This window comes from Cyphomyrmex costatus, unplaced genomic scaffold, assembly GCF_001594065.2.
Source record: "Cyphomyrmex costatus isolate MS0001 unplaced genomic scaffold, Ccosl1.0 scaffold70, whole genome shotgun sequence".
Lineage (NCBI taxonomy): Eukaryota > Metazoa > Arthropoda > Insecta > Hymenoptera > Formicidae > Cyphomyrmex > Cyphomyrmex costatus.
The window spans coordinates 298,426-317,687 of NW_017280267.1; the positions used below are offsets into that span (position 1 = coordinate 298,426).

General features: G+C 32.7%; 1 protein-coding gene and 1 long non-coding RNA gene across 2 annotated transcripts in view; one reads left to right on the top strand and one right to left on the bottom strand.

The window, feature by feature from the left end:
* LOC108780503 (uncharacterized) overlaps nucleotides 1–19,262 on the bottom strand; it is a 133,382-nt gene that overhangs the window by 70,589 nt on the left and 43,531 nt on the right. The window contains exon 2 of the long non-coding RNA XR_001940902.1: nucleotides 4,147–4,199. This is a non-coding gene — a long non-coding RNA (uncharacterized LOC108780503). The remainder of the gene's footprint in view (nucleotides 1–4,146; nucleotides 4,200–19,262) is intronic.
* Nucleotides 5,388–12,120, top strand: LOC108780502 (uncharacterized). Its single transcript, XM_018548250.1, has 5 exons — nucleotides 5,388–5,644; nucleotides 7,815–7,938; nucleotides 8,961–9,111; nucleotides 9,926–10,142; nucleotides 11,729–12,120. The coding sequence occupies exons 1-5, from the start codon at nucleotides 5,409–5,411 to the stop codon at nucleotides 11,853–11,855; spliced, it is 855 nt and encodes a 284-aa protein (XP_018403752.1). The 5' UTR covers nucleotides 5,388–5,408; the 3' UTR covers nucleotides 11,856–12,120.

Sequence of the window (19,262 nt, forward strand, 5' to 3'; positions counted from 1 at the left end):
CCCCCCCCCCCTCTCTCTCTCTCTCTCTCACTCACTCACTCTCTCTATCTACTCCTCCGCGATCTGTCTCTTTTTGCGTTGGTCCTGAACTATCCGAATTCCATTTCCGTCCAATTACAATTCATCCCCGTTTCAAAGCGGCAGTCACGCCGCGTTCATTTCGCAAGCTCGCTGCCGCCAGGAACAATCATTTCTTTTCTCTTCATTTCATCTCCCTTCCGCCTTTTCAACACGGTCACACCTCGTCCTTCGCTTTCTTCCGTTTACTGACGGACCAATAATGATATATATTTGCGTTTTAAAGCTATTTGTAATATATAATACTTATTACAATATTACTGAAATGATGAATGCTTGAAAGCACTATAGTATTTATAATATTAAAATTTAATCGGTAATTACAGTAAAATGTAATACATGTAATAAAACACACATTTATCGATTGATTAATTTAAAATATTAGACAGTAAAATATGTGTGTGTGTGTGTGTGTATATATAAATGCTATGAATATTTTGTAGACAATAAGAGGGAGAGAGAGAAACTTAAAAAAAATTTATATTATCTCTAAAATTGTTCCGAGTATTTAAGTGAAATTAGCTGCAGTGCGTTTTGCGCACAGACATGAAATAGTGCACCTGTGCGATAAGATGAGAAGCATAACTAAAGTGAAACGGGCAGTAGAGTGAAGTTTAAGGAGTTTTGGATGCGAGGGCGAGTCCTTGCGAAGAAAGTTCACCGAGGAGTGGAGAAACGGTGAGAAATTAAGCAGATGCTCAACGTTCAACGCCATAAGAGACAATTTCGCGACATGGATTTTTTTTCAACTTCAGTAACGACATAAGTAACTGGATCTTCATCCTCCATTGCACTTTCGCTCTTCTAGCCGAAGTAAGAACGGAGAAGGAGGTCCTCCAATACTTTTGCGAAGCGATGCTTCGGGCGTATCCATCCAGAAGAAAAGCGTTCTTGAGCTACAAGACTCCATTACTCTCATTAAACCCCGTGAAAGTACCTTTTTTATACCCCGATAGCTAATCTCACGGCGATCGATAAGCTTTAAGACGAAACGACTCAACAGCGTATAGGTAAATAAGTGACTATAAATAACAATTAATTTTAACGTGATAATGTCTCTTAATAACCCACTGACTAAACGTTCTATCGACTGATAAATAAAAACTAACAAGAAAAATATTAAAATAAAATCTTATTTCATTCACTGTACGTTCTAATCCGTAGCTGTTGCATCAATTATAGTATCTATTTTTTTTCGAAAGCTTTGACTCGCTACGCTTTGTGCTGTATCAATCTGCCACGCGAAGCAACCGCGATATTTTCTTTTGTATCCAATGTGTCCGGTGTTTGCGAACGAGCAATGCTGTTGACGTTTCTTTGATCACTATGGTTTTCGATAGACCCTTGACAATTATTGCCTCTGGGTCTGTCATACCTCGATTATGATTGATTGATGACAGATACCATCCAGCTCAAAATTGTTCCGTTGTAAAATTTATTAAACGAATTAATGTTAACCTTGTTTATTCATTTTTAAAAATCTGTACGAATACAAAATTTCTTTTTTAAACCTACTTGTCTACGTCTTTTTTCAGAAAATATTTTACAAACTGACTATAACTATACTTTTATACTATATTTTTATAACTAACTATAACTGACTATAGAATAACCATGCTATATTATTCCAATTAAATTTTGATATTATAAAAAAATAAGTACCATATTTAATACTTGTGATAATATTTAATACTTGAAATATAAACAACCTTGCATTAATTATATGGAAAATTTAATCTGGATGAGTTAGTTTTCATAAATATAATGTAGCTTATAATGTAAACAAAAAATGTCGTAAACATAAAGATCAATAATGGATAGTTTATGAGCTATGATATATCGAAGATGTAAAACTTGTGTGCATAAAGCATTTTGGATACATTATAACTCAGAAACATGCTATATATTATTGAACCTTAATTGTGTGTATTTTATTCATCATATATAAGTTGTAAAAGTTAACCCATTCTATCGAGGTCCAACTTTATATATAATTAGTACATAATTTTAATTGAACCTACAATTTAATTTTAAAATATTTTTATTAATTTTAATTGATAAAAAATTGGAAAAAAGTTATTACTAATCAAAATGAATATATAAATATTATTGCTAACACAAATAAAAAAAGTAATTTTATGTAGCGTCAAGTAGAACTTAGTAATCGTACAAAACGGTCAAGGAGAAAAATAAAACTCTCGATTAATCAATGTAATCATATTACATTTCGTCATTCGTTTTTCAAGTAATACGTAACGCCTCGTCTCTTTTATAACAACTTTTGACCATAATAGGCAAGCGAAAACTCCCGTTTCATCTATTGTTTTTTTTTTATGTTCACAGGTCAATTTATCGAGGACGTATCGTTTCGGCCAATCATCCAATTAAATGCCCACGCGGCCAATTCATTGCTCAAGTCTTTACTAAAAAAAAAAAGGGACGAGTAGAGAGCGTTGATGGGTCGCCCACGTATTCTCGGACGATGCGTTATCCAGATGATGGTGCGCCGAGCAGATTATTGACGATGAAGTATTGCGTGGTACTGTCACCCTGGCCTGTGAATTATCGGCGAGCTCTCGCCTCTCGTACCACGAACCGAAGTATAATCATCATTCTTGCCATCGGCGGCATAAACTGATGATCCACGATATTCACATAACGCGTATTGTACACGCACCACGACCATGGCTGATGGTGCATCCGCGTTCGCCCTCAGGCTGGATCGCCAACAGCAAACGCGCGGTTTCTGATCGGCGCAGCGGCGCGGCGGCGTGTCGATGCATCGCCTAACACGGCTGGCAATTAAGAGATTTGAATGGAGATTCATCGTTTCGCAATCGCCGGCTTTGACGATACCGGATGGCACCACTGCCACGATTGGCCTCTTAATGCGTACGTTGAAGGGTTTGATGACCGCGAGAATGAGGCGGCGACCCGTAGTTGATGCCTTTTGAGATCTCGAGCGCGATAAGTAACTGTTACTTGATTGTTTGCTATTACCGATGCATGATTTACTTAGGATAAATAAGATTCTATGGAATATATGTATATGCGTGCACAAGAAAGAATTAAGATATTAGCATATGTAATATAGTATGCTTCTGATTTTAAGTTTTTGCTTCATACACGTTTCAATTTTATATATTGTGTGCATTTTTTATTTATATGTGAACAATTTCCGAAATTAATATTATATCATTGTTATAAAAATTTTATACTAATCAATACTGAAAGATAGTAGTTAATTAATAATTTATTTCGAGTATTAGAGGCACTGTATGTGTATCAGGGTTGGGTAAGAACTAGTTAAAGCGTTAAAAGTCAAAAAAAGTAAAAAGTTAACTTTTAATTTAACTTATTAATTTTAAATGCATTTATTTTCAACTTAATTTAGTTACTTTTAAACTTTAATTTTTTTTAATTGAAATTTTTTTTATCTCTTTTAATACCAATATTTTTTTCAATAAAATCTTAAACGTTAGAAAATTAATTTAGATAAAGCTCAATAATTTTGTAATTAGAAACCCTATAATAAGATACTTATAATAAATATATAATGATTATTTATCAAAATATTAAATAAATTATTCAAAATTACGAACATTATATATAATAAATAAACGTATTAATATTTTTTTTAAATTTTGCGAGTAAACCATCTCTATATAGTCTAACATAAGTAGTGTAGTACTGAATACACTCAGTGCGTGAATTATGCTCTCTCTCACTCTCTCTCTCTCTCTCATGCACAGCTCATGCATCAGCGTCTAACATAGCCGTTGTCTATGCTTATTAGTATTATTCAATTTTGTATTTTATGACAGTTATATCATATAACTTATTAATTACTAATTTTGAGTATCAAAAGTGCTTTCAATATTCAAAATAAATTTAATTAAAATTAACTACTGTCTTTCAATCTTAAATTGACCAGTATTACATTTTTATATCAGTGATATCGCGGTGTTTAAGGATTATATTAGCAATAGCCAGTTAGATTTCTGTAAGGGCAGTGTGTAATTTTCTATCTTACACTGTTAAATCTATATTATAATTTATTGTACTCACCTCTTTCTCGATGGTATAACGGTTTGATTTTGGTCGATGTTGATCTATGAAATCTGTCAACAAAGAAATTAGTAAAATAGTAAGAAAACCGATTGTGTGTGTTACAATATAAACAAAGTTTCTTTAAGAGAGTCTTAAATAATTTAGTTATTTAAATATCCTCTACACAGACCTTTATAAATTTGACACCCGCGACTTTAAATAAATGAAAATTTTTATACACAAAATGATAGGATTTCGTTTATTGTAAGTTGTTTATAGTAAGAATAATTTTGTTTGTAGTTTCTTATATTAAAAAATATGAAGGTTTAAACAAATTATTCACTCGACTTTAAGGTAAAAAAAAATTGTTAATATGTTTCGACTTAGAATCGTTTGTAGCTGATTATATTATATAATTATAACTTTTATACAATTTTTGTTACAACTTAAAAACGATATTTTAAATAAAATATATTAAACACTTGTTCTTATATACATTAAATATTTACTTGTAAAGATTCTTTATGAACAATACAATAAAAAATTCTCATCGGCTTTTTACTTTTGGCAGTCACTATATATTTCAATATATTAACAGAATTGAAAATTTTATTAAATTCCCTATCATCCCCTTTTTTTCCTTTTCTAATATGACTTTTTCTATTCGTGGAAAACGATTAATAGTAATATAACTGATTTGGAAAAAAAAGCACTTCTAGCTAATACAAAGCGGTTTTCTATATTGAATATATAAAAAGTATCTATATTAAAAGGTTATAAACAGAACGAATGTAACGCCTGGCATTTATAAGATAGATCAAAAGCCATGCATCTATATTTTCGATAATATTTCGAGCATCCTGATCTATTGAAATCATTAGTGTGAGTAATAATCCATATCCAAATAGCAGCGTTTCTTCCTACACGCTTAATTCTACTAACAATTGAACTAGCCATCAGACCTTCGCAGTCGATCCTCCTCTCGCGTATATACGCATCAATAACAATCAGGAATTTAACTGGTCGCTTTTTGTCATGCAACCTTCCGATCTTCTTCGATCTAACTCGCCCAATCTGTCTGTGGAGACGCATATAAAAGGACCGCGATGGAACGCGATACGAAACAGTATAGCACGGCGTATGTCCAGCGTTGACATCCTCTCCGAGTGATCGATCTCGCGTAACGCGTTACGTACGTGTAGAATCATATACGGCCGTTCCCTCTTGAGTGGCGACACGTGAGATCACCCGTTCTCGGTTCGCTGGCAACGCTATAAAAGATGTCGCAACCGGAACAGGGCGGCAGTGCGCAGTGCGAGAAAGACATGTCCACGTCCAAGAGCAGCTCAATGTTACGTCTGAATCAGGAGAGCTCCGCCGATTGGCAAGACCACGGCGACACTGACTCGGAGGTCAGTGAGAACGACTTCCTCACTAAAGGTGCTTTCCTGCTCACCCCTAGCCACGAACTGAGTATGGAAAAGGCCGCCACCATCTGCGAGAAGATGAACTTCCGGTGAGCGCATCACTTTGGCAGACTACCTCGTCGCTTGGGACGAGGTTTATTTCCAGGATCTTAGGTCGTTCAATAAAAGAGACGTTAAACCGGATATCGCACCCCGATAACTATGATGAACGAGTGTCGAAGTACCGTCGGTACTAGTTTCTCTTAGTTGCTTTATCATCCGCCTTGCATTCATCGATTGTGTTCGACAAATTTATTGTTGTCGCGAAAACAAATACAAGCTTTCGTACCGTATATAAAATTAAAAAACTGTATATTTAAAAAAAGTAATTTATCTAAATTCTTGATATACGTAATAATTCTTTAGAGGATTCCCCGGGAAATATACTTGCAAATTTGTGTATAAATATTATCAAACGTCAAGATCTGCTTTGACCACAAAAATAGAAATCTTTCTCTTATTTGATTTACTTTCATTGATATGTATTTTATTTATAATTAATAATTCTTTAAATTAATTGATTAAGATATGGTAGACAATAATACAGTGGGTGACAAAAATTTCCAGTCAACACACCATATAATTTTACAATAATCTTTGTTAATCTATTTTTCAGTTCATTATAAGTTGATAAAATTATTATTATTATCAATTTAAAAGCATATAATATATTTTAAATACTTATGTATTAGATTTTTATTTGTAAAAATTCTTTATGTGAGTAATGTAATAAAATTATTCATTGACCGGAAACTTTTAATAGCCACTGTAAATGACTTTGTTTCATCGTAAAAAGCCAGCTAACACTAATTATTCATGAAGAACTGAATTGTATTCCTAAGTATTATATATTCTGGGACAGAAAAAGAATTTTCATAGAATGTTCAAATATTAATGAAATGTTCAGAATATTGTATGAATACTTCTATATATATATATATATATATATATAAATTCTCGTAAATAAGAATCATTAGAAAAGAATATAAAGAGTGCAACATTTTGCCTATGATGAGTCTCTAAAATTAAGTTCCAAAATGAAAGCAAATCAAATGTCTTGACAGTACAATTTCGTTTATAAATTAATTTAGATCTCTGCATCGAGAATTACTAGAAAAATTATAAATTTACGGAATATATATAGAACATTCTCGAAATATAACGATGAATGAAAGGAATATTTAACCATTAATTATTATTTAAGTGTTGCTCTTACATTCTGTAAATACTTCGGGATATTCCGGAATATTATGGAATGTTATTTTGAGATTTTAGAAATATTTTATAAATATTTCAGATTTTATAAATAAACTTAGCATTAGCTGATTACTTTAACTTCGTTTTATCGGAAACGAATACGATGATTAAAACAACAATGCAAGTTGCACATTTTTTTCATTTTAAAATGTACAATAATTTATGAAAATAAACAGTTACATTGACAAAAATTAATTAGATTTTACCATTTTTTATACTTTGTTAAAAACAGGTTATAAAATTTTCGAATAATAGTCAAGATATAATATTTATACATAAAGATCGATTTACATTAAATTTTGATTCTAACTGATCTGTGGCATTCGTACCGTATCGACTGTGTATTGCCAAGATTACTTTGGCCTTTACTTAGTTTAATCCGCAAGAGACTAAAGTACTTTGTGTCCGATTCGGATCTAAAAATGGAGTTAAGTCAGCTGATGCTTCGTGTGAAGTAGTAAAGGCAGTAACAGATCGGACAACAAATCCATTAAGCCAACTACATCTGATGCTGTCTGCGAACGTTTTTTGCGTATCAACAATGAATTCATATGCGTGACAGTGGTAGGAATTTATTCGCGTCTAAAAAACGGTACTAATCTTCAAACTAATTTTCGTCTATCAATCTAATATTTTTTGGCACAAGCAAAACTTTGTTCTTAAATTTCATCCTCATTTTTATTTAAATTTCAATTTTTATTAAATAAAGGTTTTGATATTTAAGTTAAAAACTATGTAGTCATAATGGAATAGAGATGTTGAGAAGTAAACTTTTAAAGTTCAAAATAATAAAAAAAACTTGAGCTGGATAAAAAAGATTGTAAACGGAGGAAGTCAAAATATGATTATAGACGGAGAGTTAACCGCGATGTTAGTTTATTACGTAGAAGATTGTTATAGAGTTAAAACGTTTCTCTTATTATTCATATTATAATCAAAACAACTTTCTATTGTGTGATCTAGAGGTGCATTTTCTTTGACGAAGACTGCCACCGGCATTCTCTTCAAGTTCAGCAACATCGACGACTTTCAGGCGGTGTATAAAAAAGGTTTTCACAAAGTGACGGGCGCTCGTTTCTATAAAAAGGTAGATATACCGTATTTTCGCAGCTTAATTAATTTTGTATTTATAGAATCATTTATGAAAATATTTCATCTTATCAATAAATAATGACTGGCAAAGTAAATCTGTCACAGATATTAGGTGTACAAATTAGTTCGGTCCGTTTTTTGTGTTCAAAAATGCATTTATTTCAAAATAAAATGAATGGACAGATTAATTAAAGTATTGTCCATCGCTGGCTACTACTTTTTTCCATCTCTCAGGCAATTTACGAATTTCATCTCGAAAAAATGACTCGTCTTTGGAAAACGGACTGAACTAATTTGTACTCCCAATAATTTAAAGTGTATTAGCGTTTTTGAACTATACATCCGGGGGCACATTGCATTATACTGCACGATTACATGGGAAACCTTACTAAAGCCAAAGCACCTGACACAGAGAAATACCTTAAAGCGCTTCTGCAGCTAATCTCGGGATCTGCAAGGATTCTGTACACCCATGACACAAACACATATATTCTAGATATGTAACAAAATACAAAAAATGCTCAATAACGAAAATATTTTTATAATAATTTATAAAAACAAACTCGATGTTGAATTTGATTATATTAACTTTAAGCTGATTGCAGAAATATTTGCTTTATTCTTGAAAGCAATCCCTTTTGCATTTATTTTCTAATATGCATACACACACATACACACATATACATTAAAAAGGGCGAACTATAACTGTTCGTGGTAATTACTTGACAAAATAATTATGGTTAAGAATTCTATTTTTATAACTGTTACTGTGAATTATAATCACTTTCAGTGCCAACTATATATTTTTTGATAAATAGAATTATTATTATTAACATTATAAAATAATAATTACCATAAAAATGGAGCTCATAACTATAATTATTTTACCTGCAATTATAATCATAAATGCCAAACATTTTTCTCTCAATATAATTTTCTTCTTAGCTTTTGTAAAATTTTGTAATAGTTTTTGGATTTTTTCTTAAAATGATATGCATTATAATTCGTAACATCTAGGTTGCTATACCATGTAGACCGGCGAAAATCTTCACGGTCTACGTTCTAGATGTGCCTGAAGAGCTGCCGGAAGACGATATTAGACACGCTCTCTACAAATATCGATCGATCGTCGAAGTAACCAGGCTACCCCTGAATACAGGAACTGTTTGTGAGTCACGAAAATGCAAATGCTTCTCCTCCATATTTCTCATACCGTCGCTCTTTCCAGGGGAAAGCTTCAGATACACCCTATATGCGTAACGTGATAGATACTGCTTCCCCTTTTGCGATTTCAAAAATCTTTCCACCTATGTGCATTTATATATTATATGTATATATTTTACGTATATAGTTTAGAAAGCAATCTCAATAACAAATTTATTTTTGTGAAAAACCGTTCCATATACCTATACATTATTCAATATGTCGAACAATTACAGTGACTGTCAAAGATTTATAGCCAACATATAATTTTATGATCATTTTTGTCAATCTGTTTTTCACAGTTTGTATACATTAAAAATTCATAATTTTTATTAGAAACATTTAAAGTTTAAGAAAGAAAATTTAAAAACACAAATATTTCAAATTCTGAAATATATTAAGTGTTTGTATAAATCTTTATTTGTAAAGATTCTTTATATCTGAGCAATGTATATAATAAAATTATTTATTGGTCGGAAAGAATGATTCTACTGGTATTTAAAATTGAAAAATTTTTGTTATTTTGAGAGTATCTATCTAAATTTTTAAATATTTCAAAAAAATTATTCTTTCTGTTCGGAAACTTTTGGCGGCCACTGTATGTCTCTCTATATTTTGTATAATATCAACGATAAATTTTGGAATTGATTTTGTATATTTCACGTACATTTTGTACGCGAATGTATTTAAAAGTGCTATTACTTTCCGTGACGCTTGATGCATAGAGCTTTCTGCCTTTCTGCAACGCATGCAATAAAATCGTGTGTTAAATAAATCAGTGAAGGCCATCAATGACAAGCTAAAAAGCGACGCGCAGAATCTGAACGAGCCGGCGACGATTTATACGGGGCCACCCGTTATAAGGGTTACTCTGGCCAGCGTGGAGGAGACCTCGATGCTACTGAGCCGTGGTTTGGATTTTTATGGGGCCACATATTTCCCCACTGAAACGCCCCATCCAGCCGCTCAACCCCTCGCAAAATACAAAAACAACAGGTGGGAAGTGAATTCGTTCGTGCATGCTTGCTTCGTGCGACGCGAGCCGCGCGTGATTCATTGAACGACAAATTTGCGTAGCCGTGTTAAAAATTACGCGCGCGATATCGTCCCAATCGATATTTATTAACTATCGTTTCGTCGAAATTGCACTCAACAATTCGGTATAATCGTGGTTGTTTAAACGTCCGTTACTTCCGAATAATACAAAACCGTTGGTTTTTATTAATTCATATACGTATAACATGTCAAAAATGACTTTACACGAAAGCCTTTCATATGAGATGAGCAAGCTATTATCGTAAAAATCAGTTGTTCCATCTTCGGATAAACTATATAGTAATTTATCTACTGGATAAAAATAAAAGAGTAAAAAAGTAAGAGAATAAGTTAGTGAGTTGAAAAGTTTACCGAAAGGTAGAACAATCCAGTCTAAATCGATATTCTTCGTTTGTTCGAATTACGTACACGGAAAGAACGATTTTGCTGAAGTATCTAAAAATTTAACTAGACAAAAATAAAGTATCTGGAGCTAGAAATCTAAAAAGAATTTTGTTGGATTATCAAAATAATTACGAGTGTATAGAACACTCAAGCGTAATGAGCAACACTGCATGAAGTTTTGACATTCTAGTAATCAATTTAGGCGTACTATTATATATAATTATTTTGATACACTGCTATTTAATACACTGATATTAAAAGAGCAATGGTAACACAATTTCTTGAATTAATTTGCTAAAACATTATGCTATTTAACTTCCATATATGACAAAATATAAATCAATTTATTTATGTGATTAGTTGCAAAGTAAATAATGTCTATATCAATATATGCGGTTAATAAATAGTAAACTAAATTTGAATTACATTTAATGCAGTTCTTTAGTTAAATAATATTTTATTAATTTACTTTCACGTATGTCAAAATGTAAATCAATCAATTTCTGTGGTTAGTTTCAAAATAAACAAAACATCCATATAAACATATACATTTAATAAATAATAATCTAAATTTTGATTCAAATTTAATATATTTCCTTGAGTTAAATTGTTTTACTCCATTGTTTTAGTTAAATTAACCATATAGAATAAGAATGACTTAGAAATTACTTAAAAAACTCAAATTGAATATAGCTTAACGTTACGACAGTACAAGTGAATATAGTTTAACGTTATGACGTTATAACAGTATAGTTTGACAAAATTATTTTCAGATCTGTGTAGTTAAATTTTCAGATACTTTAGCAAAATCGTTCTTTTCGTACGTAAAATTTTAGTTTAATGCTCGATATGGTTATGATTTTCTCAACGAAAATCGATTATTTACTAATGTTTTAAAACGAGAATTTAAACAAAAATTCATAATAATTGCTGTTGAATTAAACTGTAATCTCTACTTAAAAAAAAAAATAATAATATATGATAACGCCATTATACGATTCGCTCTTTTACTTCGTAATATCTTTAATGGAACATTGCCAATAAAATACAAAAGGTTTGCAGGCATTAGGGGAAAGCAGCTCTTTTCAGAAAAAAAAGACAAGAGAAGAGAGAACACCCTTTCACATGTTTCGCCATTGCAGATGGATCGAGCTAGCGTCGACCGGCACGGGACAAAGAGTGAGGGACCTACTTCCGGTCTTTGACAACGCGGGCTTCAACAAATTGCCACCTCCGGCGAGCCGTGTAATAAAACCGCAAAGAAACTGACACGTCCCTCGTCCGGCACCCCGAATTCTTCGGCCGTCGTCACCACCGCGATCGATAACGGCGACGAATCAAGGAAAGATGCCATCGCGAGAACGATGTTACGATCCGACAATACTAATGCAGATTACTTTGAACGAAATTCAGACACGAGGATCCACTTTGAACGACTTCAACGTGATTCTAACGATCCAGCAATCGCGACATATGAAAGAACGAAATTTGTCGCCGTGCGTGTACGAGATAAAGCATAAGAGAAGCAAAATACAGGGCGATCACATATTTTTCAAACTAAATGGACAATCAAATAAAAATTTGAAAAGGTCTGTTTTTGTCAAACAGTATTATCCTTCAAGCTATAATATAGAAAAGAGACAATTTGTCAGAAAATTAATTTGATACTACTTAATCTTCTGTGTTATACAAACAAAATCCGATTAACGCTTAATTCAATAACCGGGTACTCGTTTCATATTTTTTATCTCAATTTTGTATCTTCCATTCAAAATAAAGCCAAATGGCTCCGGATATCCATTATTTAGACAACTTCACGTAAACTCAAGTGTTAACTTAAAAACATATCAGAAAAAAATTTGGAATTTTCAATCGTCAAAGTTGACTATGCGGTTGTTTAGTAACCAGGGTATCCGAATACTCATACGCATTTCTTAACGGAGGTTATGAGACTGAGCAGCGCACATTCAAATTTACTTCTGCGCACGAGAGAGCGGATAAAAGGGCCTAAACATTGTTCAAAGACGCGGGAAGTTAAATCGAAGGGTCGAGAACGAATTTAAGGACACACAACGAAGAAATTTCATAGTGGGTATCCGGGTACCCCGGTTATTGAGATAACATGGAATTTTTGGTTATTGAAGTAAGAGTTAAAACACAAGTCCAACCGTATATTTCTCATCATGTGCAGCCGATGAAGAATCAAATGTAATGTGCAAGGAAAACTGCATGACGCTCATGACTCGTATATAGTCATTTTTCGACACGCACATGCACCGTAAGATACACCGTGCCGATTCCACAAGTCGACGTGATTTCTAATCCCGTCTCCCTCGTATGCAGCGAAGGTTCCTATTTTTCCGTTGACGGAAAAGTCAACGTCGCGCAATATCAACCACAATATATATATATACACACTACACACATATACATATATATATTATATGAAATTACCGTTCCTATCAGTCGCCTACTTTTACGTCAGTCACGTGACTAACATTACCTTAAAACGCACTAAGTCGATCATATACGTACACTAAAAATTAATCCACCGATGCGCAGATAATCAGAATTTCAAAAAGCGCGCCCAATCAAATATTACACATAAAGCTCACGAAAGCATTCAAATACATTTGAAAATTATATTATATATAAATTTAAAATTTAATAAATAATTTGTTGTCGAGATATTAAATTTGCTCGTCGAAAAGAACTAAAAATATGATGTTTTTAGTGCACTAGTGGATCTTTAAATGGTTGTTAAAATTACTTCACGTATTAGAAGCTTTTTTGATATCACATAAATTATTACATTACGAGTACAAACGAATGTAAAGAACTACTTTAGGAAGATAGATTTAAAATACAATCCTTGTTTTATATGCATATAAAAGATCACAGATTTACTAATAATAATAAAAAGTTATATATAGTTTACATTTACTATTATAAGTATAGCTAATCTATTTTTCTAATAATGTATTAATGATTTTATAGTATTTAGTAATTTGAAAATTATTATTTATGTTTACTTAATACAAATATTCCAAAATACATATTAATAATATATTTAAATCATGACATAAATTTTTGAATTCCTAAATACTAAATATTTTAAGAAAAATCATTGTATTTTGTTGTGTTATATTAAGCAATTTAAAATAAACAATAAGTCAAAAAATCAATTGTAATTGTAGATTATAATAGTTTATTTTTCCAGTATATAGAGCACATTATGCAAAAATGTTTTTATTAATATCTTTCAACAATATTAAATAGAGATACGATAAATGAGAATATAAAATACGCAGTGTTGTATTAAGAAAATAAGTATAAATGAGGTATAATAGACCTTACACCGTTTAATTTATGAAAAAGAATTAATTAGAGGATAACAGGATTTATCGAGAGGGAGGAAGGAGAGAACTGAGCGAACAACGGAACAAATTGGGGGAAAAGCAAGGGTTTTCTCTTCTTATGCATTCAAGTGAATCACAAATAATCACTGACACACATTCGCATAAATGTCTACCACACCACGGACTTTTTATTACAGAATGACGATTCAATAATAACGATGAAATTTACTTTGTACAGCCTGCAAGCGCTTATTAGGATATATATTATGCCATTCGTTATATAACCCGCAATGTTCCCGTTATATAAACGTCCCGTTGCAATTACGTAATACCCGTACGGATAGGACGTGCATTTGATGGCGGATCGTGATATATGTAGCCTTGCCACTTGCGTGAAAGTCATAACGGCGTTATTGCCTCATTATTAAAAGAATTACAATTCGTACCAATGCGCATACTTATTATTTTGCGATACATTTATTTTAAAATGTCTTACCCCCCCTCCCTCTATTAATCGTGTACATAAGTGGCTTATAAATAAAAAAATTTCAAAAATAAAATCTTTTTTCCTTTTTCTCTTCGCTGTTTAATTTGTATCGAAACAATTATACTCCATTATAGAATTATTTTTAGTCATATCTATAGGTTACTGCTGTTATTTGATATGTCGTTAATTTAACTAAAACAATAAAGTTAGATGATTTAACTCAAGAAAGTATATAAAATTTGACTCAAATTTTCAGTTTATATATTTACTATAAATTTTGAAACTAATTAAGCAATCAGACCATAGAAATGAATTGATTTACACGTATAAAATTTAATTTTGGCATACATGGAAGTTAAAAATAACAAAATGTTACTTTTTCAGCTCATGAAATCAAGTTACTATTGTTCTAACAATGTTTTTCTTGTAACTTAAATTCAATATTCTCTCCAGAGAATTATATTTCATCATTCAATTATTTGAATATGAAACAACCGCGTAGAATCCTAGATATTATTTCCTATGAAATATATAATCGCGAGCAAACACCTCGAGAATGGAAGAGGCGAGAAGATTACCGTATTAAATGCCGCGTGTTTATTTTTGATTATTTTTGCTACCGAACAGGGGTTAAAGTGACGCTGCCTTTAACAAGGTGAAACTTTATCAGGAAAAGAGAGCTCGCGTAGAAAGAGAGAAACTTGGCCACGATGAGTGGTGGTCACAGGAGGGTATAAGTAATTCTCCGAGAACGCTATTACGTCCTACTGCGCCTTCGCTCGGGGGACGAGGGCTATTTCAACGCGTAATATGAGAGAGGGTGGATATGGGAGGTGGTAAATGTCAGTTATGTATGAAAGAGAGTGCCGCCATAGAGCGAACGTGGTGCGGACAGAGCCGGGTTATCCGCAATGGCGGACGGGATGAGGACTGGGGGTTATCCATGGCCGTGGCAGGAAACTCGAGAGACCGGCGATAAATTGTACGTCTTCTGAAAAAATCTCAGGTAACTTAAAATATCGTATGTTTTTTGTCCTAAACATATGGGGGAAAATACCATCGCAGTTAGATACGTTGTCGCGCGAGCATTATTCGCTGTTTGCGCGGGTTAGAAATTAAAGAACGAATAACGGCACTAAAATATTTTCAGGCAATCTAATAAGTTATAATATGTAATATATATCTATATATTTAATTGGGTGAATATATAATTATGAAATATGTAGCAGAATTTAATTAATAAAATAAGATTAATATTACATTTTAATCTCTCTCTAATTTTCTAATAAGAATTTAATTACATAATACGATACATGTATATATAAATGATACTTTTAATAATATATCGGAAATTATATATGACTATTATTATACATATACGCGTATTTTTGTTAATTGAAGATATCCATTATAAATTTTATAATAATTTATTATACACAGCCGATGAAGTTTCTATAAGTACGAAACATCTTGCGATCGTTTATATCGTATACATATTTGTAATTCAAGCATAAGAAGACACCAACTAAATCTGTTTTTTTATAATATTTAAAAATCTTATATTTGCTCGTTCATTGGTCATTTTCTTAATGTACAAACCATTTTGGTGATATATGCTGTATCCGTTTGTTAATTTATTGTAATTGTACAAAATTAGAATGTCGTATGCTCGTATAAAAATATTTGCTCTCTATTATTTGAAAACGTCATAAAACAAATCCGAAAATAAAAGAAAGAATCGCGGAAGCACCTTGTTCTCTAAAACGTAAAAATACGCGAGATAGCAAACTGCTACCAATTTAGTGACTTCAATTTTGATGCAACGTAGATTTTTTAGGACAAGTTAAAGTGAGAAACCTAGTTTTGTTAATGGCCGTAACTTTATTTTAGAGGACGAAGCCCGAGCGGGCAGGTTTCGCTCACCAACAAGTGCCATTATCACCGCCTCTCGACTCCGTAACCATAGACTAATTTCGCTTAAAGAGCTCGCCGGACAGTTAACCGGTTTTTTTAGTCTCCGTTTCCACAAATTTCAATTTTACGTGCAAAGAAATTTCCGAAAGTTAAGCGCAACGTGTAATTACGTTTACCCTTTGGCGACTATAAAGAGATGCGCGACCACGCGATTGTCAAAACTTTTACCTGCAGACAATTATATTAGAGAATATTCGGCACGTCAGTTTGAAGAACAATTAAATTTGTCAAGTTAAAATTTTTATGTTGGCGCGTCAGTTATTTAACCTGACACGTCATGCTTGGCCTGCATAAAAATTGAAACGACTGGAAAATAAAATAAAACGATCGCGTTTAGGCAGAAAAAAGCAGAGTAAACTCGGTCGAGACAAAATCACTGCATTAAAGCACGTTCGCTGGAACGGAAAGCGTGTCGAATCGATTAAAAATGTATGTGGAACGTGTGCTAAGCAACGGATATTCGAGGAAAGGCCTCGAGGGGATCAGTCCTCGATGGTGCGAGAGACGGCTGTCCGATCTACGCCTATCAAGCGGGCGAAAGGGAACGAAAATCGATGGAGGATCGAAAGGGGCTCGCGCTTGCTGCCAGGCAACTCGAATATCTGGAGACACGGTAGTGTCTCGGCGCTAAGCCAAGCGCCGCGGCGCGTACCTCCTTTACGCGAAACTGAGAGTTTCGGGGGATTGAGATGATCAGATCTCAGTAACGGCTGAACGGATCAAGTTCTATATACGCTCAATCGATAGCAATTGCTTAAATTGTATAATAAAAGTGCTTTCATTTTTTCTCTACGTGTCCTACGAGCGAAGATATCACGACTCAAAGTCCGAATCTGTAAATTTTCACGCTTTATTTTTAAGATACGTCGTCGTCGTTATCATCATTATTGTCATCGTCGACCACATTCCATTCGATGTCCTGGTGAGGTGAGAGGGGTGCAACTTTCGATTGATTTTCGAATAGTTTTCGTTCAGCTTTCGCAGTCCCTCTTATCGTATCGCACCGCGCACAGTACAATGCCATTCGATCATCATGGAGCACTTGGACTGCACGCGGTGAGATGAGGTGAGGAGGGGCGGGCAAATGCAACTTTCGGCTGATTTTCGAATCGCCTTCGTCTAGCTTTCGCTGTTCCCCTCACCTCACCGCTCCGCGCGCTGAACAATGCCATTCGACTGTCATGGGGCATTTCAGCTGGACGCGGTGTGGTGAGGGGGACAGTGCAACTTTTAGTTGATTTTCGAATCGCCTCCGTCTAACTTTCGCTGTCCCCCTCACCTCACCTCACCGCTCCGCGCGCAGAATAATGCCATTCGATTGTTTTACTTAACAATAATGACGATGTCTCCAAAAGGCAAATGCGAGGATCGTTATTCACTAAAAATAATCAGTGTTTCGTAATCCATACAGTCTCGTTACAATCTTTAATCAAATCTTTAAATTAAGACAAATTATGCATTAGAATTAAAAATCAATATTAGTATAGAATAAAATTTAAAAAGTATATTTTATATATATATATATATATATATATTACAGTATAGGATTCCAATTTTTCATATAAAATATAACACAATGGATTATTTAAATTTTAGGGAGTATTTAATTTAGAATTCTTTGTAAATTTCATTCTGTAATTAAATACAGATATCAACGTTTTAATAATTATGTTTTAATAATTTAAGAACTAATAATCGCTTGATATTGTAACACAATTAAATATCTAACTTGTAAGATATCCATAGATGAATTTTGTGCAAAACGAATCTAAGAAATAAAATAAAAACCATGCAATAAAGTAAATCTATTCATCGGAGAATTTTAAAAATGTAACGACTAAATTATTTTATCTATTTTGTAATATACGTTATTATTTAAACGATTACCGCACAGCCTTGAAGTTTGTTTTGATGGCGGTCGGGCGCGGTGAGCGGTTAGCGCGTCATGTTTACGCGCAGTCATTCCATTACCGAGGCTCGTACAGTACAGTAGGTAACCACGTGCCGCTCATCTTTATATTTCTTTTTGAAATATATTTACGACAAATACTAGATGATACGAAACGTCGCGTACTTCAGATATTAAATAAGAAATAAATCAGAGATTTTTTAAATATTAAATGCTGAAAGCTAAACTGTTTAATCTTTTTTTTATTTAAAATATAAGTTTTTAATAAAATTATTTTAAATATGACCGACTCTTAACTAATGCGATTTATTTAAAATATAAAATAACTTCTGAAAATTTATTTAAAATAATAAATACTGTGTGTGTGTGTGAATAACTTTTTATCTTTTTTATATATTAAGAAACTTCATTTTTTTAAATACGCGACCAAGTTCCCTGTACATTAGTATATCGATCATGTAACTTTAAATTACGTGGAATGAAGTAAAATCCAATTAGTATTTTTTGTCATGGAATTAATGAAACAATTTCTTATATTGATTTTCTCAAAACTTAGTTTAGTTTTAACATCGCGAGTTTTATGTGATATATCATGGTACATCGAAGAACATCTTTGTCAATCTTTTATTAATAATATTATGTACATTGCGCGGATTTCGTGTAATAAAATATTATTACAAATTAATAATTGCTTATTGTAGCACAATTCAAATATCTAATTGTAAGATATTCGTAAACTATGTGTGCACGTATAACGAATCTAAGAAATAAAACAATAATCGTGCAATAAAGCCTATTCATCGGAAAGTTTATTAAAAATATCAATTATGTATTATTTTCCTGATTTAATCGTAATATGTGTTAATTTTTCGACAGTTAGACGGTTGGAAAGTGCCTTGAGGGGAAGGGGTTTGTTTCAACGCGGAAGAACGACGCGTCATGTTTAT